The sequence below is a fragment of the Homalodisca vitripennis genome, chromosome 3, assembly GCF_021130785.1.
Source record: "Homalodisca vitripennis isolate AUS2020 chromosome 3, UT_GWSS_2.1, whole genome shotgun sequence".
Taxonomy (NCBI): domain Eukaryota; kingdom Metazoa; phylum Arthropoda; class Insecta; order Hemiptera; family Cicadellidae; genus Homalodisca; species Homalodisca vitripennis.
Window position 1 is genome coordinate 110856820 of NC_060209.1, and position 27410 is coordinate 110884229.

The window sequence follows — 27410 nt, forward strand, 5'->3', positions numbered from 1 at the left end:
ATTGAAGTCTACTAACATTAAACAAAGCTTGAAGGAATTGTCTTTCATAATATGTACTCATTAATTTAATTTTTTATTAATTTTCCCCATTGATTTTTATACTTAAAACTGGGGAGATTTTTCACCCTATATATTTATATATATACATAACACAATAAACATAACAATACACACTATAATAATAACATAGGTAATAACAATCAACTTGAAATGAGTTACCAAAGTCACCAACATACCTCACTAAAATGGCCATCGCTGACACCATCTCTGTAGAATATTATCTTCTGTGGTTTCTGCTTGGTAGATCTATAGAAGAATTTTAATTGTTCAACCATTATTTCCTGCATTTTTTCAATGATCTCCAACTTTGGTTCCTGCAGTTTCCAGATCATATTATACTGGAATGCTCTACGGTCGTGACTAGCAGCCACCTAGAAAATAAATGATAACTTAATATTTATAAAACTTAAAAGTATACTGTGAATAACTGTATATTCTTTACCTCCCGTATTATAGATACATGTAAATAGATGTTTGCCACCTCACCGTAATTATTACTCTCGTGGCAATTGAAAATAAGTGTAAAATGGTTAATTGATAGTTTATAAGATATTCATACAGATTTGTTACTCAGATTTTCACAAACTAAAAAAATGGGCTACTATGACAGATTTTAAATTAATAAATGTATTAATATTAATTTTTATAGCAAATTAAAAAATTATGAGTTTTAAAAATAGAATACATGAAAAAATGCTATATTTTAAAATATCCAAAAAGTATGAAAACAAAGGATGTTTAAAAGTAGAATAAAATGTGTACTCAGGCTAAAAATAGAACGATGTAGAATAGATGGGCCACCATACAGGTATAATGTAACCTAGTGTTTGATTGGTTCATATAGTTGTGAGCAGGTGGGGAAGGAATGACCCATCGGCAAAAATAGTTAGTTCGCTTTGAGTTGGAAGCATGTTCACTTCTTTTTCGACTTTTGTGCAGCCATTCAGCACTAGTGAAGAGTGGCCACATGAAGTCAGGACATTTCGTGAGTTGTACATTTTATAATATTTTGTAAAAAAATTAAAAATACAATTTAAAATAACTTTAGAAATTATAAATATCAGTTAAAATATTTAAATTTATACAAAGGAGTATTTTAACCCTTTGAGTGCCGGAGCATCACTGTCAGCGATCCCGCATTATATGCAAGAAATGCCAGAATCGCTGTTGGCGACTTCTGCAGTAACGCTTATATTTTATATAGTATTTATCTAAATTGGCTCAATGACTATACATACGCATTCCAAAGGCTTCAACGTAACTTTTGATGTAGGTTTTGTTGCATTCTGGTTAGATTCTGATTTTTACGGCGGTTGTAAAGTGAGCGCGTCAGTCGAGTTTAGAATTGACCGCTACGCGGACGAACCGTCACATGTTTTGTTTGTGCTGCTGTTTATTTCACAAATGATATTGAAAGTTTTTAAGTGTAAATGGGTTTGTAGTGTTAGTATCTTCAAATTATTTTGTTTGTGTATGTTGTTCTAGTCTGTGTGTAAGTAGAACAATGACTTGACCGTGAGTTATGGCGATCGTAAGCATCTAGTACTTTACTAAATACGTTTGTATAGTTTTTATGTTTTTGTGTTTGTTCAGTGATATTTATAAACAATGAGTCATAAAAACATTGCTGACAATGAAGACCTAGTATTGCAGGCATTAGATTTAATCATTAGCAGTGAAGACAATACACAGAGTGTTAGGTTAGGTTAGAAAATTTCTAGTATTGTAGTGGTTCATATTTTCATATTTATTTTCCAAACTATGTTTATAAGTATAAAAAAATGTTATATGTCTTTTTATAAAGAATTCAGTGGAGTATAAGATAGAATAACTAAAAGAAAAATAAAATATTTGAATAACACTACGTTGTGTCAAAATAAAAAACAAAATGTTTTTGCTTATAAAGTTTTTCTTAATGATTTTTTTTATTTGTATAAAAACGTTAAATAAGTGATAAATGTATTATATGTATAAAGAAAATATATTTATCTAAAAAAAAAAAAAAAAAAAAAACCCCAAGACATTATACCAATAAAGAATTTGTTATTAATTTTTAACCAGACCCTTGCAGAATCAGGCATTTTCGCTCAGCATTTTATGCATACCATATAGCAAAACGCTGTGGCACTCAAAGGGTTAATTAAATCTATGAATGAACAACAATAGTGAAATTTATCCATAACAGTGGATGGTAGGAATAAAGTTAGGCAGAAAATATCTAATTCAATGCAAATTTTTAATTGCACATTACATTTGTAAGATCGTTACAAAAATAACAATAAATTGGTGTATCACTCAACTAAATGTATATTCATAATAATATTACATTTAAAACCCACAAGAAATGTCCTTAACTAAAATGTATATGCTACAAAATTCGTTACAAATTTGTGCATTGCCAAATAAATAAACATACTCATTAATAAATAGTTAAACATTAAACACAAGAATCATGTTCTTAACTAAAATACACATGTTGTATTGTAATAGAACTGACCAATATTGCCACTCAACATTTCACTTATATTATAATACGCCTTACTCAGTATTAATTCTTTAACGGCTTCTTCATATTTTGATTCAGGGAGATATTTTTTTTTTATTTGGAATTTTACTATAAAGTTGGATACCCATATAAATAGGATTTTTTCATAAAAGGTGACATTATGATAAGACTGATTACATTTTTTGGTGTTTATTCTATATATGTCCAACACTGAATCTTTGGTAGTAAGTCAGATTTTATGCATGGATCTTAAGAGCTCAAAGATGGCAATGTAAATATTTTTATGTTCTGAAATAAGGGGTGACAATTTGTCCTGTATGCATCTCCTATCATTACTCTTATTAAACATTTTTAGCTGTAAAAACTTTGCTGAGATCAAAGGAAGTTCCCCAAACAATAATGCCGTATTTAAAAATAGATAGGCATAATACAAAACTTTTCATGTTTCTACTGAGACTAAATTAAATAGGAATTAAAAAACAAATTTGAAAGTACTTCATTTCTGTGTTAAATAATCAATATGCAACTTCCAGTTTAGGGTTTTATCAATACTTATTCCCAAGCTCTTATAAGTCTTAACTACATAAATAATGAAAAGGCAGGTTCAAGAATGAAGCCTTATGGGACACCAAATGAAACCTTTTGTCATTTTTATTTACATTTGCTTGAATCTTTGGTAACAATTGTCCATTGAAAACTATCACTTAAGTATGATTTAGTAAGTTTTAGTGCTTTGTCCTTTATTCATTTAAAGTTCAATTTCAAGTTCAATTTCTTCAATAGCAAGCTATCAACCCTCGTGTTACTCTTGGACATCACACATACAGTGCAGCTGTCAAGTCAAGTCTAGTGAGAGAGCAAAAGCAGAGCAGTGATACAGTGTCAAATTTAATAAATATATTCATGTTCAACTTCCCTACTAAACACCACTCCACTACCCACTACTCTATCAGTTAACACTCCGCAAGTAATAACTTCAACAACCAATACTCCCTCAAATACCCCTCCACCAACCACTACTATTTCTCCCCCTGTACAACAACAAAGTAATGTAGAGGATAGTTTTTAGACTAATGCAAATTAATGTTTGTTGTATGAGAAACAAAATTATAGAATTAGAAGAATTATGCAGAGAAAAGAAATTAAATTTAACGTGCATATCAGAGCATTGATGGGAGGAGAGTAAAATAAATGTATTTGCGCCATAACAAGTTTGTGTGTATGTGAGTGTATGTTTTATAAGCAATATAGAATGTGGATTACTTTTGTGTTATTTCAATATTGTCATCTTATAAATTACACCATTTATTGTTGTGTGTATATTTGTTTCTCTTTATTTTTAACATTTTTTATTTACCATCCACACGCTTACAATAGTATAGTTTTAACCTTTATTTATGTTCTGTAAAATGCAATACTTTTATGTAAAAATAGTATTTATAAATGTTTTAGTTAATGTCTCTCAATCTGTGCCAACCTTCAATGATTTTTCTATGAAGTCAGTTGGCCCCACCCACAGGCTTTAAGCCTATGTGGGGTTTTCTCGCAATGGCTATTTATTGTACTGTACTATTTTCATAAGATAAATAAAGAATTTTTATCTGAGTTAACAAATAAGATGGAGAATTATTAAATGGAAAAATTAAAAAACTTAAAAGAATTAAACATTTTTGATTTACAACTGGAGGTTACACAATAAAGGAGTTAGAAGTTTGTTCAGTTGTGATATATAACTGATTAAACTTTGGTAGAGCACGAGTTCCCAGAAGCAGTTCATCAGGTTTGTTCAAAATGTATTAGATGAGGACTTTATTAATAGCATACACAGTCAAATAAATTATGAGCCTAAAAATTGTAAAAATATTAAATTATCCAAAATATTCAAAAGATTAAGAAGTGATAAGTTTTTGTACACAAGCTGAATGAACATTTTGAAAGTTCATGACATTACAGGAATTTATCAAAAGTCAAAGTTTTCTTCAATACTCAGAATGCAAAATGGAGGATTTTGGCAAATAAAAAGTCTATCTCACCACTGGTGTCTTCCATACCAGAGGAGAGCCGTGTTGCTTAACAACGGAATCCAAAGAAACAACTGTGGTACTATAGATTAGGAGGGAAGTGTTGGTAGAGGTTTAGGACTTAACGAATTATTTAATGGGAATGGTATCCAAAATTAGCTAACACCATCTTCTTCAGCCGTCCTTGGTAATAGCTGGAAGTGAGATGATGATTCAGGAAATGACACTGGTGAATCACATTTCTTCTTTCTAGCTGGTCACTTCTCTGCACTATAAATCGTTGACGAGGGAAAATAAATTTAGAATTTTGAAATATTACTTGAGATTTAAACTTAACAGCTTAATAGTATATAACTATTAAATGACAATTAACAATGTAAATGATCAGGGAATTTTTCATTTTAACACATTCGCTATGGGAATATACGTTAAAGAGAACCCCCCAAAAAAAACGGAAAAATACAAATTCATAAAAACGTACAGTAAGTGTTCTGAAGATCAGAATATGGCCCCATTTTGAAGTTGAAGTGGTCTTTCTGTTGATACCAGATATTTTGGTTTGTTAACCGCCGGCGTGTAACCCGCATAGTTTGAAGTTTCCTTTCATGCTCCACTGCCGTGTCAAAGTCACAGTTTTGTTGTTTCTTATTAAAAACTGCCTTTTTAAATGTTAAACGTTTATTTTACACATTTATTAAAAATACTACACATTAAGAATTTTTATTTAAATATTTACAACTCCCCTAACCACCTATATCTCAGCAAAATTTACATGTTTTCATGGTATGTTTGGAAACAATTCCCAACACACATGCCAGGTTGGTCAGGGCAGGTCTCACAGTAGTACAGTGTATTTACCCTTTTCCCAACTCTCCAGCATATGCGACATATTTTCCTTTTTAGCTGGTTTCTGTTGTCTCAATAGGTGTTTTTCATGACCTTGTGCGCAGTTTGACGTAGTCTCTTTTGTGCTGGAGTTCTACTAGTTCTACTTATGCCGGCACTCAATAATCAATTTTCAATAATCTTGGATTCTGTTTAGGCGAATCGTGCCCATATGCATTACTAACACAATGAAAACTTTGAGTTCTGCCACTGTGAAGTTTTTCCACCAATTTATTCTTGACTTTGGTTTGAAATAAACCTGAAGAGCATATTCATTTGTATATACTTACAAATTTCTTCAAGGAAAACAATGTCAACCAAAAGGTTAAACCAATCAATTGGTTTCCCCTCACTTGGTATGAGCACTAATAATGTGTGGGTTCTCGTGAATTCGATTGACCTCATGCCTGTCGTTGTTATAGACCATTGAGGAGCAGTGTAATAAATGTCTGGATCTTCATCAGGTTCACTGATTTTTCTCCATACTCAACATAAGTGTCATCAGATTCACCATCCATAACCTGTTGAACATCGGCAGCTTCATTTAGATTGCTGTCTAACTGTTCAACATTATGCATTATTTCAAACCAGATAGTTCATGTAGGGCAGGATCCATTGTGTCGTATTCAACTGGTCAATAAACACAAATACAATAAGTAACTATCACTTCCACAAAGCACACATGACAAAAATGGTGAAGAACTATAGTAGCAGTCTAGCGGAGTTATTCAAAACTAAGGCCTACTACACCTGTTCTGTTAGTTCCGTTCCGTTCTACCACCATAGTGCGCAACTTGTCAGACCCAGTCTGGTTATTGTGTAAACACTAATAATAAAAACAATTTATACTGATATTACATATGTTAAAAAAAAACCCTTAACAAATCGTGTTTACATTTTGTAAACCCAAAAATTTAGTAACATCCAAAATTAAGGGGAAAATTTAGTAACATATCTCTAGTCAGCTTTTACGCGCCAACTGAAGAAGCAGAAGAGGAAGAAAAAGATAACTTCTATGGTCTTCTGGACGAACTGGTGGGTAGGTTACCAAGTTTTGATATGAAGATTATTTTAGGGGACGCAAATGCCAAAGTAGGAAGAGAAGAAGTCTGGAGACCTGCTATTGGAAAAGAGAGCCAGCACCAAGAATCAAACGACAATGGAACCAGACTGGCAAGTTTTGCAATTGCAAATGAATATAAAATAGTTAGCACGATGTTCCCAAGAAAAGATATACACAAATATACATGGACATCACCTGGTGGAACAACAAAAAACCAAATTGACCACGTGATCACAGACCAAAGGCACAAAAGTAGTATAACTGATGTTCGAAGCATCAGGGGAGCGGAATGTGGAACTGACCACTGTTTTAGTCAAAGTGTGTCAGCGAATAGCAATCCAGAGAAGAAAGGAAGTAAGGCAAGAAAGAAGAATAGAAGTGGGTAGACTTGAGCTTAAGAATATTGCTGATGAATTCAAACTGAAACTGGAGAATAGATTTAAGGCCCTGGAAGACATGGAGAACAATGAAACGGTAGATGCCAAATGGTCTAATTTTAAGGAAGTAGTTCTGAACACAGCAGAAGAGGTATGTGGTAGTAGGAAGAAGAGAAACAAAAAACCATGGTTTGATCAGGAATGCGAGCAAGCTCTGAAAGACCGAGTTAAAAGGAAAATAACGTGGATGAATAGTAACAGGGTAGAGGATAGAGAAAGCTATAATGAAGCAAATAGGGAGGCAAACAAGTTGCTGAGGCGGAAAAAAAGACTGTATCTGCATAGATTGCTTGACAAGGCTGAGGAAGATAATACAGCAAATAACGCAAAGGACTTCTACAGGAAAATAAGATTCTTCAAAAGAGGTTTTACCCCATACCCATATGGGGTAAAAAACAGAAATGGAGAGTTGGTGACAGAAAGTACAAAAGTTATAGAAAGATGGAGAGAGTACTTTTGCGAGCTACTAAATGTAGAGGACCAAACTAGGGACGAAGAGCAAGTTGGTGAATACTATCATGTTCAACCAAATATAGAACCACCAACCATAGAAGAAGTAAAGGATGCAGTCAAAGCGCTAAAGACCAACAAAGCTCCTGGGAAGGATGAAATAACAGCAGAATTCTTGAAGAAAGGAGGAGAAATAATAGTGGAAAATCTATGGAAACTAATACTTCGTATTTGGGAGAAAGAAGAAATGCCAGCTGAATGGCAAGAAGCAATAATAATACCTATACACAAGAAGGGTGAAAAAGAAGAGTGTGGTAACTACAGAGGCATCTCACTACTCAGCATCCCATATAAAGTTTTATCCAAAATTGTTTTAAACCGACTTGAACATTATACAAATGAAATAATCAGGGAAGAACAGGCAGGGTTCATAAAGGGCAGATCAACCACAAATCAGATTTTCATTTTCAAAGAAATATTAGCTAAATACTGGGAATATAATAAAGAATTTTTTGCCATATTTATTGACTTTCAAAAAGCATACGATAGCATAATCAGAAAGGAGTTGTGGACACAACTAGATAAATTTGGCATCCCGAGAAAATTAATAAACTTAGTTAAGATGAGTGTCACAGAGTCAAGAGGCTCAGTAAGAATTAATGGTCGGGACTGTGTACCTTTTGGGATAAACTCAGGAGTCAGGCAAGGAGATGGTCTTTCTCCAATCTTATTTAATATTGCCATGGAAGAAGCACTTCAGAGTGTAGCAGAGAGGGATTTAGGGGTGGAAGTTGGAGCTAAACTAAACATCCTGGCTTTTGCAGATGATGTTGTCATATTTGCAGAAAATGTAGATGATTTGAGGTCACTAACTGGACTATTTATGAGTGAGGCAGAGAAAGTGGGGTTGAAGACAAATGATGCAAAAACTAAATATATGCACTTTAGAAGGAATCAAAATCAAAGAGGAGGACCCCTACAAATTGATGGGCATGTTTTCGAACAAGTGGAGAACTTTAAGTACCTTGGGGTCACAATATCAAATAAAAACACAGATGAACCAGAGATACAAAATAGGATCAACTCAGCAAATAGATGTGCATATGCATGCAATAGGATACTTTCAACCAAATCTCTCTCTCACAAAACTAAAACTAGAATATACAAAACAATTATATGTCCAGTGCTTTTGTACGGATCCGAAACGTGGAGGCTAAATAAGAAGGATGAGAAAAAGCTTCTAGTTTTCGAGAATAGAATTTTACGTAAAATTTATGGGCCATCATATGAACAAGGGGTATGGAGAAGAAAACATAATAGAGAAATCAGGGAGCTCTACAATAGTACGGATGTAATAGGAGAAATAAAGTGCAGAAGACTCCGTTGGGCAGGCCATGTTTTGAGAAGAGAAGAGGAATGCAAACTGAGGAGGGTAATGTACGGTAACCCAGAAGGAAGACGACCCCGTGGGAGACCGAAAGTGAGATGGTGGAACCAGGTGAAGGCTGATATGGAGAAGGTGGGCGCTTCAGAGGAAGATGCAGAGGACTGTTCAAGATGGAGGAGCTTTGTTGGTGCGGCTAAATATCACCTCCGATATAAATGGCCCTGGGAGTAAGAGTAAGTAAGTAACAAATCGTGTTTACATTTTGTAAACCCAAAAATTCCCAAAATCTAAAAAAAAACGTAACCCTAAATAAATACAGACTTGAACAACTATGCGGGAATGGTATCAATGGACTTCAACAGATTGCTACGCAACAACGACGCTTGGAGCTTGCAATTGCATTGTTTACTGCCAGCGGGTAACTCGCTATTTGTCAAACATCACTTATACACGCCGGCGTGTAACCCGCAGTGAATGTGTTAGATTAGGATTTTAAAACATGTTTAACCCTGACGTCCATATTATACGGACATCATAAAAATGGCGTCAACTCCCGGCATCCATATTGTGTGGACGTGCACTTTTTATTATTTTACTGGCCACGTAATTTACCAAATGCTTTGAAATTCCGCAGACTTGTGCACAAAGATGTATTGCATTGAAATATTTTAGTTTGTAAAGCTTTGACTTCGTATTATGTCAGTCTGTGATTCAGCAATTGCAATTCGGCTGACTGCTCATGCTTGTTGGAAACAGGTGTCTTTCACGTGGATGTGAATATTCTATTTTCTTCATGGTTTTAGGTTAAAACAATGTTAAGTAGGAAGAACACCTACTAAGAATAATGGAAAGAAATTGTTGTGTGTGTAGCATTAAAAGCACTCAGTGTGGGGGTAAAAGAAAAGAAAGCAAAGTATTTTTGTGTATGTTGCCAAAAAAGGAATTCACCCCAATTGTTTCGGTGACCACAAGTGCTAAAAAATTTTGTAGTAATGTAAATATTGTTTTTTTAACCTTTTTCAAATTTAGGCTATGCATAGTTTTAATTATTTTGCCAGAAATAATTTTTGTTCTATGTTTATTTTAAGTACTGTGAATTTCAAAGTTCATATCACATTGACTTGGCCAGAAATGGCAAAAAAGGGAAAATGACACATCTTTACAAAAATGGATGTTACTCCACTTGTAAGGCATTTACGCCTATAAATTTTCTTTCCTTAGATTAAGGATTAAATAAACATAAAATAATTGGGTATTTTTGAGTCAAAAGTTTTTTGACTATATGGTTTCTATCCTCAAACTTGAAATTAAAAATTTTTCTATATTTGTTATTTGTGTATATGTATTTAAAAATATAGTTTTCAAGATATTATTTGTGTTTACATATTTCTGTAAATTAAGAAGTAAAACAAAAAAAAAAGAATTAGCTTGATGTCTTAAAAACTAGCAGAGTAATGAGTTTTTAACAAAACCCTTACATTTTGTCTAAAAATGGCTTGGGATTTCTTGCACATCACTTGATACAATGGCCAGGGGTTAAAAGGGTTAAGGGCATTTTTCCTTAAACAGTTGCCTACTCTTATTAGAAACTTTTTCTACCATCAGATATATCAATGCATCACAAAATTTTTTTTAAAATAAACTCATCTGATTGTAATAAAATTATAAGAAGGATTTAAAACCTCATGCAGATGAGTTCAACAGAAACATTGTTATTTGAAATAAAAAGTCAGTATATGCCTTATCCAATAGTTGAGGACTGAATGTGGAGAGAAAGTATTTATTTGTTTTGTATCATAGATACTAATAAGATCAAAGAGCTTTTTCATAAATATGTGATTTTTTCATCAGTTTAATAAAGCAGTTTTTTACCGATTCGTATGTATAACTAGAAAAGTACTCCTTTGTCTCAGTGAGTTATTAATAGTTTTATTGAGCAACTCTCTACCGATACCATTGCATAGTGTCTTTTTTGTTTGTAATGTTACAATTTGCCTACTGTCACTGCAGCTCTCAGATTCAATTCCCATGGTGGTCAATACAAATTTGCATATAAATTTATTTTCATACTAGAACTGTGTGCTATTTCTTTAAAGTATCACCATAGGCCTACACCAAAACGTCTTTGTTTTATCAATACTAGAACTGTGAATGACACTTGTTATAGTTAAAATTATATTTATCTAACATTTCAAAATGATTACAAACATAAATTAAGTACAGAAAATTATAATAACATTAAGGTTCTGCAACATACCCAAATTCAGTAGACATATTCATACTCTACAAGGTAACAAACACAACCTTTAAATTTTATACCTTGGTTATAATATATCAGGCAAGATTACTTACAGCTGCCACTGATGGAATTGTAGTCTGGTCAGGGGATGGATGCGTCACATCAGCTCCTACCAGCATGGTGGGTGAATCCATTAGATGGGGGCTGAAAGTAATAAAAACATGTCTGTAGTCCATTCAGTAAGTGTTTGCAGTGACTAAAACCTATTCAATGTAAAATTTTTTTAAATTGAATTAAGACCAGACACTATTTCAAACCAAAAATACAGCCAAAAAATCCATACTAATTCTCTAATCTACCCAACAAAGTTCTCGTTCACCAAGTTAAAAAATATTTACAATATATTAATGAAAACAAGATTATAGAGTACCTTCTATGTAGGTAAGATTTTGTCTTTTAAAATCCATATTTTTACTAAAATGTGCTTTAAGTTAATAATTTTTATTCGAAGTATCACTTTATGTTGATTAATACTGTCAAGACATTCCCTAATTTATAACACTAACTTCTCCTGAATGAAACTTCCATTCTTACAGACTATAGACAAACATCCACTATCTTATATTATGCTTTCTCATTTCTGATAGTCATGAAATATCACGGGCTCTGAAGTATGAAGTTTTTTAATATTCTTTATTTCCATGTACATTAACCTCCACATGCATGATCTTACAAAACATTATAAAATTATTGGGATATCAGAATAATAATAAGAATATCTTTATTTATAAAAGTGTTATGTAGACATTTTAAAAAAATTACAAGAATTTTAAACCAATAATTTAAGAATCACTAACTATATTTAGCACTTTATACATATTTTAATATACCACGATGACTCTTACATCAAAATAAACTAAAAGTAACAAAAAGGAAACACTTTACTTATATGATCATACTAACCAATATTTTAATTAAACTTTTATGAATATATATAGGGCCTCTAAAGGCAAAGCATGTGCAGAGGTTCCTTCATGCTAAATTTAATTCATGATAGCTCGGATAGATGTTGACAATTAATTTTGATTAAAATAACTCCCATTTATCAAATGTCTGCGTTACTTCTAAATCTATACTTATGTGCAATTCTGATCTGAATAACACGTTTTAACTAATAGTATGTAGAAGAAAATTTATATTTTGTTTTCTTAATAGCCATAATTTCAATAGTTTTGAAAAAATATGTATATTTTTTAATCACATATTTCTTTTGGTATTACATTAAACATTTTCGGTCCCAAAAAAATAGCTTTATTTAAAATGGTTAAATTGGGTTTTGGAACTGCTGTTTTGTCTTAGTGCCTTAATTTATTTTTGTAGCTATTAACTAATACAGGCAAATTACCACTACTGACATTTTCAAAACCTTATACAATACACAAACAAATATGTTATTTGAAAAATTTTTAATTTTAAAACTAAATGGATGAGATGGCTCATATTTACCCTATTTAACTAATCGAACGAATTTCTTTTGTTGCATTAATTTTGTTCATAGGTTCCACCCCAGCAAAATATTCCATATTCCAATCTACTGTTTACCAATGAAAAAATAACATTCCCATAATTTCCTCTGTACACATATTTTGTAGAAAATAAAAGGTTCTTAAGATACTATTAAGTTTTTTCTTTACCATGTCTGTGTTTTTTCCAGTTTATTTCTCTATCCAGCGATTCCCAGGTATTTCAAATTGTCAGCCTGTGACACAATTACACACTCAGGATACTCTTTGTTTGTACACAAACAAATCACACAATTGTATAAAATTTATTGGTAAAATTTGTGTGGATCTTTTTTCAGGCTAAAATGTAAGTACTAGGTTTTTTCCGGACTTAATAACATATTGTTCTTTGAGAACCATCATTGAAGGACTTTAAAATCTATACTCATTGCTTCTTCTATATCATTTCAGTCATCTTTTATGTAATTAAATGCTGTGTCGTCAGCAAATGATGTTATTTTACCATATAAATTATAATTACAGAGATAATTGATATATAGTATAAACAATATTGCACTTATGCTGACCCTTAGGGTACTCCACTTTTTATTATATCAAAGTCACTGAAAGTGTTGTTAATGTTTACACATTGTTTCCTATTGTTCAAGTAGCTTGAAAACCAGGAAAGAACATTTCCTCTGATACCGCAGTATAATTTATTTAAAAGAACGTCATGATCTACAGTGTTGTAAGCTTTCTTTAAATATAAAAATAATCCACTGACTTTGCGTCCTGAATTGATCGGTTCAAATACGTCATCGATAAAGTTTTTTAACGCAGTTTCAGTACTCAAGCCCCCTCTGAAACCAAACTAATTTTTACAAAAGAAATGGGTTTGCTCAAGAAATTTAACTAATCTTTTTTTCATATTTTTTTTTCAAAAATCTTTGTAAAAGTTAAGAGTAAAGATTTTGGTCAGAAATTGTTGCAGTCATTATTCAGTCCATTCTTATGCAAAGGAAGTACCACAACGGTTTTTAACCCTTTGGACCCCAAGCAGTCGATTTTTACTCATCAGACCGGTCGCTTTCTGGACGTTCATAAATCACGCTAATAGGACCAGGCGGTCGATTTCTGGACGCCAGAATTTTGGTATTTTTAATAAGTAATATAATAACGTTAGAATTTAAAATATAATTTTATTATATACTTTAAACCATATACACTTTGTTAAAAGTATTAAGGATATTAAAAATATTGTTTTGAATGAACTACAAAATATTACACAGCAGCAATACAATAGCTCTGTCAGCTGATGACTGTATACTGCGTAGTGACTCGCCTCGCCGCCGCGGCCGGATGCCAGCTGTCTAGATATTTATGTTCTGTCCGTTTGTTGTTCTGTGTTTTCGAGGTAGTAATGTTTGCTTTCGTACCAATACTTTTTGAGTGAATTGTGATGATAATGGCATATGAGAACCTGAGAACAAGTGAACTTGATAGGGAGCTAGATTCGTCTGATTCTTAAATTCCATTTGATGACGACTCGGACGCAGATCCTACCTATAACCTTATTTCACAACCTCCAACATCTGGTCAAAACTACAAGCAATCATGAAATAAAATCTAGATTTGCAGTTGGTGCAAAGAGGGCTGCCATTCTCTTTGCTTTGGGAAACGTGTAAATAATGCTCTGAGTGAAAATTGTTTGTACATAGTGTATATACTTTTTTTACTTTATGCCATTGTAAACAGTACATTTTATTGACTTATGCCTATTTTGATTTCACTATATTGTAAAATAAACTAAGAATTCGTATAACTCCAATTACTTTTAGATTTACGATGCTGTACTGATATTTCCGAATAACAACTTTTTTATTGCTTTTGTAGCAACATGATAAATTTTTTATAATTTTATTATTAATTTGTATTCCAAATAAGTTAAAATGGTACACATGTAGGAAACAATATTCTCTGTAAAATAAACTGGTTTTCCACGGTTAAAACGCTTTTGTTTTTTCAGTAAAACACAATAAACTAAAAAATAATTAAATAATTTTGTTATTTAATTTTAATTTTTTTCCCCCCCCCCCCCACCCCCCCCCCCCCCCACCCCCCCCCCCCCCCACCCCCCCCCCCCCCCACCCCCCCCCCCCCCCACCCCCCCCCCCCCCCACCCCCCATTATTAATCTCGAAACATTGTATTTTATGTGTCATAGTTTGTAAAATTATGAATTAAGATCGACATATGTTTGTGAGCTTCATCTGAGGGTTGCCTCCATTAGTGTAGTGAAGTTTATCTTGGTTAGTTCTACTCCTGTGGCGTGGCAAGCCCATCCTAAAAAAAAAAGAAAAAAAACAATGAAATAATGAATTGCTTGAATCGGCTAACTGATTGTTCCGGAATCCAGCACTAAAGGAAAAGTATGCATTAAGGGACAGAGTGGTAGTGACACAATTGACAATTATACAAACGAGTTTTTCCTATTTTAAGTATTGTTCAAAAGTCGATGTGGGGTCTCCAGACGAAGTTGTCCATACTTATTCTTGAGTGAAAATAGTATTTTGACAAGATGTGTGTTAGATAGATAACACAGGCCTAAAATGCACAGTATTCACCCTATAAACAGGCTGAATAGTTCAGTTTGTTGAATAATATAATATGTTTGACGGCTTGATAAGAAGTGCAACATTGGTTTTTGAGTACACTAGAATTTAATTTGTATTTTTACCAGGCCTGATAAGATAAATTTTGGAGAAGAAAGTAGTGGATAAGCTACAACAAGTAACGCCAATAAGGGCGCGTTTGTATCTGACATGTTGCACAGCAATGACAGAATGAGCCGAGGGCTGAGCGGCAGGAGAAAGATTTATTTCAAGAATTGGGGGCGATTCAGTCTGACTGTCAAAATGGTGTGTTAATGGGTGCAAGAGCTCTCGCAAGCACTGTCGCAACCAGTGTCGCAAGAACTGGAGGACAGTGTCAGCTATTAAAATTACAATTATAAAAATTGCCGAGACATTACAGCCGTGTGTGAACAGACTTCATATTGACTCCTGGAACAAACAGCGATGTAGCATTCTCGTGAGTAAAATGCTTCTTTTATCCACATTATGCTATATTAGTTGTGCAGATTCTCTTATAGCGATAAATCATCACCGAAGTTCTCACATATCGCCAGCAACAAAATTTGCTAGCACTGCAGCTTTGTAGCATTTCTTGCAAATACAGCTGATGCCGACTATCATAGTTGTACTCTGTGTAAGGGTTAAATACAGTATTAACGTTACTTATTTTGTTTGAAAATAGTGTAGAGAATCGGAAATTTTCAGCTGGAAAAACTGGGAATTTGAAAAGAGGCTTTGAGTGACCACCCTGGTTAAGAAATGTAAAAAACAAAAAAGAATATATGTAAAAAGGATCAGATTTAGATTTATAGGTGATTGAAAATTAATGAAACGTAATTTTTATTTGTCTTATATCATATACTTTCAAATTAACATCAAGTAATTTAAATTTGCATTTGTTCCAGTTTCACACCAGTAGGGAGATCTTTCTTCACACCTCCCAAAAATCAGATAATTAGTCTAGGAAATGGACTAGAATTGTGGTATGGATTCTACCAAAGTTCTGCTTTGGGGTGGAGGCCATTTCTTAATGTAGATGGTATGTATTGAGATATTACTGTGTATTCTTATTTTACTGTCCTTAGAACAAGACAATACTGTAAACATGAGCCTGACACTTGCCCCTAGGCTCAGTGGCAGCAATTAGGTTGTGGAATCTACACAACAGTCAACCTCACTTGCCACTCACCTTGACCTCTCTATGTTGTATGTGCTCGATCGTTACGGATAAGATGCTGTATGTTAACTGATAATGGCTACTAATGTATCATTAGTTTTCTAGGTTATGAGATATGTCTCTATAAAAAAAATATCACAATATTATATTGACGATAAAAAAAATAAAGGCTCAAAATTATAACTCATTTAAACAACCGGTACTTCTTTTAATCACCTTAAAACACAAAAAACACGGTCTCTGGTTTATTTGTTGTTGAACTAGTTCCTATTCCTTAACCTATCCTTCCCAAGTTGGGTATTGACACTTGAATGTATGTGTGCACTCAAGACGGAGCTAGAGGTTAAAAAAAATTAAACTGATGGATTGAGGGTAGCATAGAGCCCCCAAGGCTATGCCATGACACTATTTTGTAAATTTACTGCAATCCTCTCTTACCTACTCACCATTTCCTATATACAACTATCTGATATAGGGAAGTTTTATAATTATATATTTAATTGTTGTTCCAGCTTATATTAGTACACAAATAAAAGCAACTCAGAGAGTTAGGAACTAAGGAATTAATGATTTTATAAAGGCCATCTTACATTAGTCAGTTAAAAATAATAACAAAAACCAAACTGCTATCCAATTACTTAGAACTAGTTGATTTGCATTCGGGCACATTGGGTTGTCTCTGTGCTGTCCCCTCATTTTGTATTTGAATATTGTGTTTAGTAAGAATTTAGTTAACTCACACTGGAGTCTGTTGTTTGTAATTATTGTAAATAAATCCTTATCATTTGGATTCCTTGGATGACGCTAACCTAAACCATTCTGGGCTCTGGTCTAAATTGAGCACTAGTGGATACAATTTCTTTTCAGTTCGCTGTAAAAAACAAAACTGTCTTGCACGACATGAGGTTGGTAGGCCTGGTCCTACACGGTAAACATGCTAGTCCGTAATTTATTACAAATTTAAAAAGGTTTTCGATTATTATTGACAGTTGCCACGCTCGGAACATTTATTTTATTTATATTGCAAGTGGAATGTGCATGAGGACTAAACTATATTTGTCTTGTAAGTAAGCAACTGATATAAAGTTCGTAACCACAATTTTAAAGGTTAAACTTGCTTACAAATAGTGTTCTTTCCCTGGTTCTTTCATCTATTACGGAGCACCGCACTGTTTGAATTGACTGGACAGTTACTACCGTCCTGTGGCTGTAGCACAGTCAGTATAGTAGTCTATACCTGAGTTACCCGGTTCGATTCTCAGTCAAGGAGATATATTTTTATCGCTCCATTTCTTAATTTTAATTTATAAAATTTTAACCCCGTTGTTTTACCATTCATATTTTATCTATTTGTTATATTGTTAAAATTTTATATTATTTATTTGTAAACACTTTATTAAAGATAAGTCTATATATTTATTTTACGACTGGACGATGTTTTCAATAGAAAAAACCAGAACTGGCACACCATGTATATTATTCAACAGTTACAAATACAGGCTGCACAGAGTATTAAAATCTGGAGAAAGTTCTTGGCAATGTATATAGGCCGTAATTGTGGCGAATAAATAAAATCAGATGTAAACATGACTAAAGTGACTGTGTGCAACGATAAACACAGCGGCGTGCATCCAGTGACCATGCGTACACTGTCATCACCGCTGCAGCAGCCTGCGACTGCTGTGTCACTCGCACCCCCCACACCACCACCCGACTCTGCTGTACCGCCCGCGTCCCGCGCTCCTGCCTTCTCCACGCCTGGCCCCGACATCATGCCGCCGTCTGCGTCGCCTTTAACACCACATTATTAGTAGAAAACGCAAGGTTGAAAGCAGAAGTCGCCAAGTTTAAGACCGAGGTTAAAGTTATCCTCGATCACTATTGAATCGGACCAACAACTGTTACAATTCACGGATGCAATATTTACATCATCAACATCGGTGACACCTCATAAAAAATCTTACACAAACTATATAAATGCATCAGCTCAAACCGAGGAACTCCCTGGCATCTCAGAAAAATATTATAGTGCAGTCTAAGAAAATAGCCGACCTTGAAAAAGAAATACAAGATCTAAAGTGACCCTACCGTAAATTTTCAACTCTTAGATAAGAAATTTAAAAAATGATTGCCTTAATAAGATGTCTAGAGGAGGAAAATAAAAATTTAGTTCAAGAAATCCCTAGATTTAATATAGTAGTTTCAAATAGCTATGAGGCGCTGGAAGATTTGTGCAGAGGTAGTGAAAATGAGTTCACCAGAGTGGAAAAAAAAAGAAGAAAAGCCTGGAACCGGACTGTTGGGTGGGGTTGAGGGGAGTCAACCTCCTCCCCGGGAAGCTGTAGCGTTTTGATTGCCGGAGCGAATGACATCGGAGCCAGTCGGTCATCTACCAGCAATTGGAAAACCAGATCACCATGCGCACCCGTAAAGCTTGGTATCAACAGTGCCTTATCGCCACAACCTCTCCCCCTCCCACCTTATTAAGAGACAACTTGTGTTAACAACTACATAAGGGAGCTGTGTATCAGGTGTAAGGGGTCTGTGCTGCTGGACTTCAACACCATCGGGAGGCGACACTTCACTCGCCATGGCCAGCACCTGACTATGAGGGGAAAGTGGCTTCTTGCCGAACTGGTGGTGGTCGGCCTGAAGAAGGCTAGCTTAGTCACTGCTGGCCGGTCACCATCACCACCTCCGCCATCACTACAAAAATCTTCATTGCCACCCCCACCGCCTCCATCACCTCCTCTTTTTGTAATAACGGAAAACGGTTTCAACAAGGACAACGTTGTACTGTGCTAAATTCCAAATTATAAATTGGCTTCCGCATATTGCCGATCCCACTCCAGAGGAGGAGGAGTTGCCATTTTTCTGAAACAAAATTTCTCGTCTGCCCCCTTTCCGATCAAGAATTCAATTGAAAAAGATTTCGAAGCAGTTGGTATCAAACTTCAAACAAAAACATTAAAATTCTTCGTGATCGGAATTTACAGGTCTCTCAGTGGAAACGAAGACACCTCCTTTTCAAAATTCGAATAGTTACTGACATCAGCATTTTGTCATTATGGGGGATTTCAACATCGACCAAGTTGGACAACACTTCGCCATGCAACAATTCGATTGGTCGATTTACTTAGGTCATTTGAGCTTGATTTGTTAGTCAAATCTCCAACGAGAGTGACAGCTACAACAAAAACTGTAATCGATGTTAATCACCAATCACCCAAGTGTCACAGTGTCTGTGGTGAATACAGCTATATCTGACCATTATGGCTAAGAGGCCGTCGTTAGTAGGATACAACTTATAAGGGAGCCCAAAATTAAACAAACAATAATAGACATAAGGCCAGAAAACATCGCTCACCTTAACGCTTCCCTTTCTAAAGAAAGATGAAAATTTCTAAATTCATCTCAACCTGTAGACCAACAGTTTAAATTGTTTACCGACACTCTTAATTAATCATAAACAATAAAACAAATGCACACAAACAAATCAAAATTAAATTTGGGGATAGGCTTGTTGAGGATGAGACTTAGATTGCCAGTCGGTTTAACGAATTTTTCACATCCGATGCTGACGGGCAAAGTCCTCGGTCATCTGACCCTAAAGTATGTCCCTTGCGAAGGCAGAGCCCAGCAGCATCAATGTTGTTGCCGCCTGTTGTTGAGGATGATCTTCACCTAATTATCCAGCAGCTCAATCTGATGTCCCCGTGGCTCATTAAAAAATGCTACAAGCATTTAGTGAGACCCTTAACTGAATTAGTAAATTATTCATTCCAAACAGGAGTATTTCCCTCTCTCCTTAAAATTGCAAAAGTCATTACAATTTTTAAGAAAGATGACCCAGCTTCTATAAATAACTACCGACCTGTCTCAATTTTGCTAGTATTCAGCAAAATTTTTGAAAAGATTTTTCTTATAAGAATGCTGCACTTTTTGGACAAATACAATCAACTCTCAAATGAACAGTTTGGGTTCAGAAAGGGTAAATCGGCAAACAACGCAGTTGTTGGTCTTGTGGATATGATTGTAGAGGGGATTGAATGTTGGAACCACACGAGTGTGTTCCTGGATCTGTCCAAAGCATTTGACTGCGTTGACCACAATATACTCAGGGTGGCCACCGGACCGGGAAACCGGAAATTTAACGGACCGGGAAAATTTTAAAAATAAGTTTTCCGTCTCTAAGAACTTATAAAATCAAGCCGTAATTTGACAGAGCTGAGAGTTGAGCGGCAGGAGAAACGTTTAATGTCCTCACACACGCTCCAAATGTCATCAAATTATATAGGTTTAAACAAAGGAAGTGGTGTTATGTTTTGATATCACGGTCATATCCAAATTACGACTGAACTGTGTTTACACAGGCAAAAATAGCGGAAGCTTTGCGTCCAACTAAACGTCGCTAGTCTAAACAGGCGCAAGAGCTCTCGTGAGCGCAGCCGCAACCAGTGCAGGACAGTTGGTTACAAGAACTGGAGAACAGTGTCGGCTATTAAAATTTCAATTATAAACATTGCCGAGACATCACTGTCGTGTGTGAACAGACTTCGTCTTCATTCCCGGAAGAACCAGCGATAGAACTGTAGTAAGTACTTGCGACAGTTCTCGTGAGTAAAATTGCTTATATTGCTCATGTTATGCTACAGTAGTTACAATACCCCCACCTACGCTATGGAGTGATCCTTTGGGGATATTGCGCTAACACTCAGTCCCAAAGAGCTTTCAGGCTCCAAAAAAAAAAAGCAATTCGAATCATTGCAAAAATCTAATTCAGAGAGGTGTTTATGCAAGTTTTCAAGAAATTGCAACTGTTGACTCTGCCATGTCTCTACATATTGGAAACAACTATTTTTTGTATGAATAAACCAGAGGCCAAGACATACACATGTATGAGACACTTGGCAGAGTAAAGTACCGAACTTGTAGACACAGAACGGTGGTTTATGAACGCCTGCCTTTACAAGCGGGCGTTCCTCAACAGACTGCCCAATTCAATCAAAGATACTCCAATGCCAAAGACTTGTCTAAAATGCTTCTTGGTGTCTCAAGCATGTTATAATGCAAATGAGTTTTTGGCTTTCAACTGGGAGGCCGCCCAATTAGAAGACTGACACCACTGTTCGAAGTGGGTTGCATTGGTGATGAATGAAAGAGGTGTGATTGTAAAGATTGTGTCTCTGTGTGTGTATTATAGTATGAATAACAGAAATGTTAGGATATCATTATTAATAAATTGACATTTGCCATACAATGTAATTATTGTCTCAGCAATAAAACAGATTTGATTTGATTTGATTTGACAATCAGACACAAATGTAATGTCTCCCCTCAGTTTGAAAGCCATCAGTCAGGCTGTAGTTTGTAAAGAGAAATCTCTAGCTCTTAATTTAAGAAAGGTTAATAGTAAAAAGTGGAAAGTCATAAAAAGTAAAAAGAGTAAGAGAACTAAAGCCTTATCAAAGTCTCAATATACTGATATACCCTTGAAAAATACCTTTTCAGTTCTAGAATTCTTTTCCCACCAGATGTTTTGTCAAATCCTGGTAGCAAAGCTTTTGGTTTAAGAAACAAACATAAAGGTCACCATAAATTAGTCCAAACAAAGAACTCACTCTATTAAATCAGAGTGTAAACGATAAGAGAAAAAGAGTGTTTCTAATTTGTTGGAAATGAGAGCAAAGGGTGGTGCAAGTGAGTTAACCTTGGTAAAACCTAATACTAAGTATGATGAAATACTTAAAAGTGCAAAAATTGAAGTTTTCACCATGAATAAAAATGGTATTATTTTGATGGGAGGTACCAATAACATTGTAAATGGGCACTGTATTGAGTTCAAGGAGGAGCTGGATGGTTTGGTGGTTTCTTGAGTTCATTGTCGGGTCCGAGGTCGTCCTTCTTGGAGTCTTCTTTAGGTGTGACTCCTCTTCTCTAAATCCCAAAATTTCCAAAGTCAACCTTACTTAAAAAAACGTAGCTGCTCTGCATGATAATACTTTGTTAATGCCTATATTTGTCCACCGTAAAAATTTAACAAAACACTGAGGCTAATAAGTGACAGCGAAACTCTATAAAGTTAGCTCATCAGAATATAAGAGGCCTTCTCAATAAACTTAATGAAACCGAAATTTTTCTAGATGAGGAGAGCCCTAATTTTATATGTTTTAGTGAGCATTTTCTTAAAGATACTCATTTTCAGAACCTTTGTTTAGAGAATTATGTGAGTCAGACTGCTTTCTGCAAGTCTCATATAAAAAGGGGAGGAGTTGGTGTCTGGAGCCGAACTAACATAACATTTCAAGCACTGGGGGGTGATGTACTAGAAGGAATCTGCAAACTGGCTGCTTTTTCAGTGAAATTAGCTAATAAAGGCAAATTGATGATAATTGCAAGCTACAGACCTCCAACAGGTGGCTCTGAATTTCTCTCTGAATTTTTTCGAACTATCTCTGGTTGCTTAAACAAATATTTTGGTACACAGACACACTTTGACTGTTGTATTGGTAGACTTATATAGATTCCAAGAAAGACTCTTTCAAATGTCTAAAATTCCTTTCTTTGATGACGTCTTTCAACCTGAAAAATATAAAATCTTACACCAGAGAAGTCTTGAGTTCCAGAACTTTTAATAGACCCCATTTTTACGAACGGTGTAAAGGCAAATGAGAAGTTTATAAGGTATCTAATATGTTCTGCTATATCTTTTAACATTCTAACTGATATTTCATCACCCAGCAGGGATCACTTCTGGATGGTTGAACCTACCACTGCGCACAGCAAAAACTGATGTGTCACTTTAATGTGGGCAACCTTATGGATGTCCAGGAGCAGCATATCACCAACTGCAAATCTCGAGATTCTGGGGTGCAAGAGTAATTTGATAGGTCTAGTCTACTGTGGGAAATGACTGTTGGAGTTGGTGGGGTTTGTTCCTTAAATATCAGAGGTTTTTGGGGTATGCCACGCCCTGTCTACTTTGACTGGAGAGGTTGGTTTAGAGCTGGCCTTCCCTTCTTTTGGTGTGACATGACTTTGAGATTAGTGCTCTAAATTCTTCTCATGGATCTTGATAGAAGGTGACTCTACCCCCTAACCTTACCCATCCTGAATATCCTGTCACTTTAGAAGCAGCGCAAAGGTTCTTATGGGACTACGTGTAATTTATAAGATTCTTGTCCTATGAGAACAAAAAAAAAACTGATACAAGGAAAATGAAGCTTTAGGCTGTTCTGCTAAAATTGAGTTTGATGATGAATCATTTATAAATATTACATTGTATTCATTGGCATTAACAAATTAATTGTTCAATTTATTGGCAATGTGCATTGGCAAGGATCATAAGTCAGTTCGCCATCAGCATCTAATAAACAACTCTTAGGAGTATTTTCCCTTCATAGGCTTTCTATTGTTTATTATTTGCCAAATTACTTTTGTTTTACAATCAGATGACTCAATTTCGCATAGTATTTCACTAGACTTTTACTTTAGCCGTCTTCAGTTTTCTCATAAAAAGTTTGTAGATTCCAAATCCTTTGTTCATTGGTGAAGGTCATTCAATTCATCCTTAAGTTTTATTGTATCTGGGCTGAGTCTGGTTTTCTTAGCTTTCTCCTTTACAGCCTCTTGTAAATTCAAGAAAGGATAAGTCGAAATAGTACTTAAATTTATCAATAAAAAAGTTATATTTTAAGTTTGTATCATCAGAGTTTAAAATATCAAGTCATTTTTCTTTAGAGAGATAACAATTAAAAACTCTCAAGTTTGCATCATCAAACCTGCTGCTTATCATAACTTTTAAATCAGGAATCTCTTAGAGGGGAGAAATTTCAATAATAATGAATAAATGAATTTATTTCAAATCAATATACCCACAATTGTAAAAATTACTATGTTTGGAAATTGACTGACCACTTTTACTTTTGCTTTTGTACTGTGGCCAGTTAGTAAATTTAAAAAAACAATAAATATAGATTAACGAGAGTCTAGCATCTTAGATTACTTTGAACCGCCATTTGGGTATCTATTAAAATTTTATGTGATAGTACCATTCAGAAAATAAATTATATACAATAAACAAATACACAAAACAAATAAATTATACACCACAAATATAATTAACAAAAAAAAACTAATAAATATCAATAAATACCAATAAACAATGATAAGAAGCAATATATAATATAGACAAAGACCACGAAAATACCAAAGTACCTTACACCTTATGACATCACAGTACTAAAATAGCCAATGTCTTGCTGCAAAGTAAGCCAAATAATTATTTTTTTACAACTTTTTTAATTTGGAGTATTTCAATGTGTTATCGGATGTGATTAAAAAACTTTGGTCCCAAATACTGAAATGAATTGTGAAAAATGGATTTATTTACTTTGGGTAGTCTAGAATTATTTCTATTTACATATCTAGTACAATAATGTACATATATTGTCATTGCCTACATTCCCTCTTCTAATAAAAAACAATCTTAGGACTTTGTACACAAAATGTTGAATAGGATTAATATTTATTTCTTTGTAGAGGGGAAAGAAACTTTCTCTTTTTAGTTTTTTTAACACAACCTGTAAAAAGTAGTTTTGGGTGGTTCTGAATTTTTCTGTCAAATGCTTGTATGTCCAGCCCCAACATATTATACCATATTGGAATCTAGAGTTTATTAAGCCAAAATATAGGGAGTGTAGATCACTATTACAAAGCGTTCTTTTAAAAAGTAAAAATTCTAATAACAGATTTTCATTTTTTATTCAAACTATTAATATGTTGTTCAAAACTCATTTTTTGTCCAAAATAATCCCCAGATACTTAAAATGGTTTACTCCAAAAATAGACAACCACACACTGTTAAGTTACATAAAACAGAATGGTAGATGAGAGGAAGCGGTATTTCAAAACCACAAAGATCAAAATTGACAAATTTTTTTTTTTACATTTATTTGCATATTGTTTTGGAGGCACCATTGTATTAGCAGCAAGAGATCTTGATTGATTAAATAAAAAAGTACAACAGAATCTTTATTTGAATAAAATAATGTTATGTCGTCTGCAAAAGCACTGACTTTTGCCATGAAAATTAAGTTCCAATAAATCATTTAAGAATATCAGGAAGAGAACTGCAGAGGTCACTGAGCCCTGAGAGACACCAGATTCAACTACTTTTGGAGAGCTGTAATTACAATCAATCAATCAATCAATCAATTCGTTTATTGCCAAAAACATAACATGCATAGGCATTCGTCAAGAAAATTATAATATCCTAACTTAAAGTATAGACTACTGACAGATCAAACACAACAAGACCAAATCAATATAACAGGAGTGATCTACAATTTATTATCCTCAACGTATTCCCGGACACTGTAATATTCTCTCGAAATAAGAAATTTTTTTCAGACGATTTTGAAATTCCATATCGTCCACAACAATTTTCAAACAGGATGGCAAAGAGTTAAAAAGGCGGATGCAGGAGTAAAGACTTTGTTTTTCAAAAAAAAGATGTTTTATGGCAGGGTAGGATTAGGTTGTTTCTTTTTCTTAAGGAGTAATTATGGGCTGGATTAACGTTGACTGAAAAAAAGGTGGGGATACTTTTTGTAAAAAGAAAGACACTGAAGGATATAAATGGATGGGAACGTAAGGATATTATTACTGCGAAAGTAACCTCTACAAGACTGGGAACGACTCAACTTGAAAATAATCCGTATAGCTTCTTTTCTGGAGACGAAAAACATATTGAGTTTTCTTACTCTCGCTATCCCCATATAGAGACTCCATAGCAAAGGTAAGGATAAAAACAGCCATAGTAAGTAAGCAAAAGAATTTCCTCACTAGCAAAACAGGATAGTCTATACATCAAAAAATATGCAGCTGCTTAGTTTTTTCGTGACTTTATCAATGTGACTAAAAAAGTTTAGCTGATCATCCAAAACAATTCCAAGATAATTAACATTCAAAGAAGGACACATTTCTGACTCTCCAATCATAATGTTTTGTGATTCAATCAACGTTTTAGCAGACTTTCTAATTCCAAAATCAAGAAAATTGGTTTTAGATGTATTTACAAACAGAGAGTTTTCACCCAACCACTGCAGCAAATTACTGGCCTGAACAAAGGTTTGGATTTCAAGCTCGGCTCGATTGCAACCAGAGATGACCAAAGAGGTATCATCAGCAAACAAAAACAACTTGGAACCTTTCACGCTTCGATGGATGTCATTTATGAACAGTAAAAATAATAAAGGACCAAGTACGGAGCCTTGGGGAACTCCAGTGCGTACTTCTCGCTCCTCAGAAATTGTTTTCTTAAGCAGCCTGGTATCATCAATAAAAGGAATTTCAACAATCTGTCTACGGTTCAGGAGATAAGAAGCAATCCAATCAAAAGCTTTCCCTCTAATACCCAAGTTTTTCAAGTTTCTGAGCAACAACCCGTGATCCACAACATCGAAAGCCTTCGTAAGATCCAAAAATAAGCCAAACACGTGATTTCTGTTATCCAATGAGTTTGATACCTCAGTTTAGAAGACTAAAATTTGCATTGACTGTAGACAACCCCTCACGAAAGCCATATTGATGGTCATGTAAAATTCCCATTGACAGACAGGTAATTGGAAAGTCTGGTCAGCACAAGCCTTTTCAAGAACTTTTGAAAATGTAGAAAGGATCGAAATGGGGCGGTAATTGCTAAGTTCATTTGGACTTCCTTTTTTCTTAAATATAGGTTTTACAATTGAGAGCTTCAAGTGTGATGGGAACTTCCCAGATTCAAATGACGAGTTCGCAATCTGTGCAAGAGGATCAGCCAATATATCTATACAGCTCAACAAAATCCTGGATGAAAACTCCATCAAATCCTGCTGAATTGCTTGTTTTCAAGGACTTTACGACTGAGATGATTTCATTCTTATCAGTTGGAGCAAAAAATATAGAGGAACTCATACTTGATGAAGACAATGATCTAGGAGGAACAAATGAAGAATTACCCTCAGAATCTCTCAAACTCTGGCTTATTTCTGCAAAATGGATGTTGAATT

General features: G+C 34.5%; 2 protein-coding genes across 2 annotated transcripts in view; one reads left to right on the plus strand and one right to left on the minus strand.

The window, feature by feature from the left end:
- Positions 1 to 27410, minus strand: part of LOC124358318 (protein argonaute-2-like) — a 206365-nt gene that overhangs the window by 21928 nt on the left and 157027 nt on the right. The window contains exons 18-20 of the mRNA XM_046810617.1: positions 17979 to 18150; positions 11162 to 11273; positions 237 to 431 (exon numbers count right to left, since the gene is read on the minus strand). Coding sequence (XP_046666573.1) covers positions 237 to 431; positions 11162 to 11273; positions 17979 to 18150 — 479 coding nt within the window. The remainder of the gene's footprint in view (positions 1 to 236; positions 432 to 11161; positions 11274 to 17978; positions 18151 to 27410) is intronic.
- LOC124357303 (protein argonaute-1-like) overlaps positions 16070 to 27410 on the plus strand; it is a 39532-nt gene continuing 28191 nt past the window's right edge. Inside the window, exon 1 of the mRNA XM_046808965.1 lies at positions 16070 to 16221. The gene's annotated coding sequence lies outside the window, so the exon portion shown is untranslated. The remainder of the gene's footprint in view (positions 16222 to 27410) is intronic.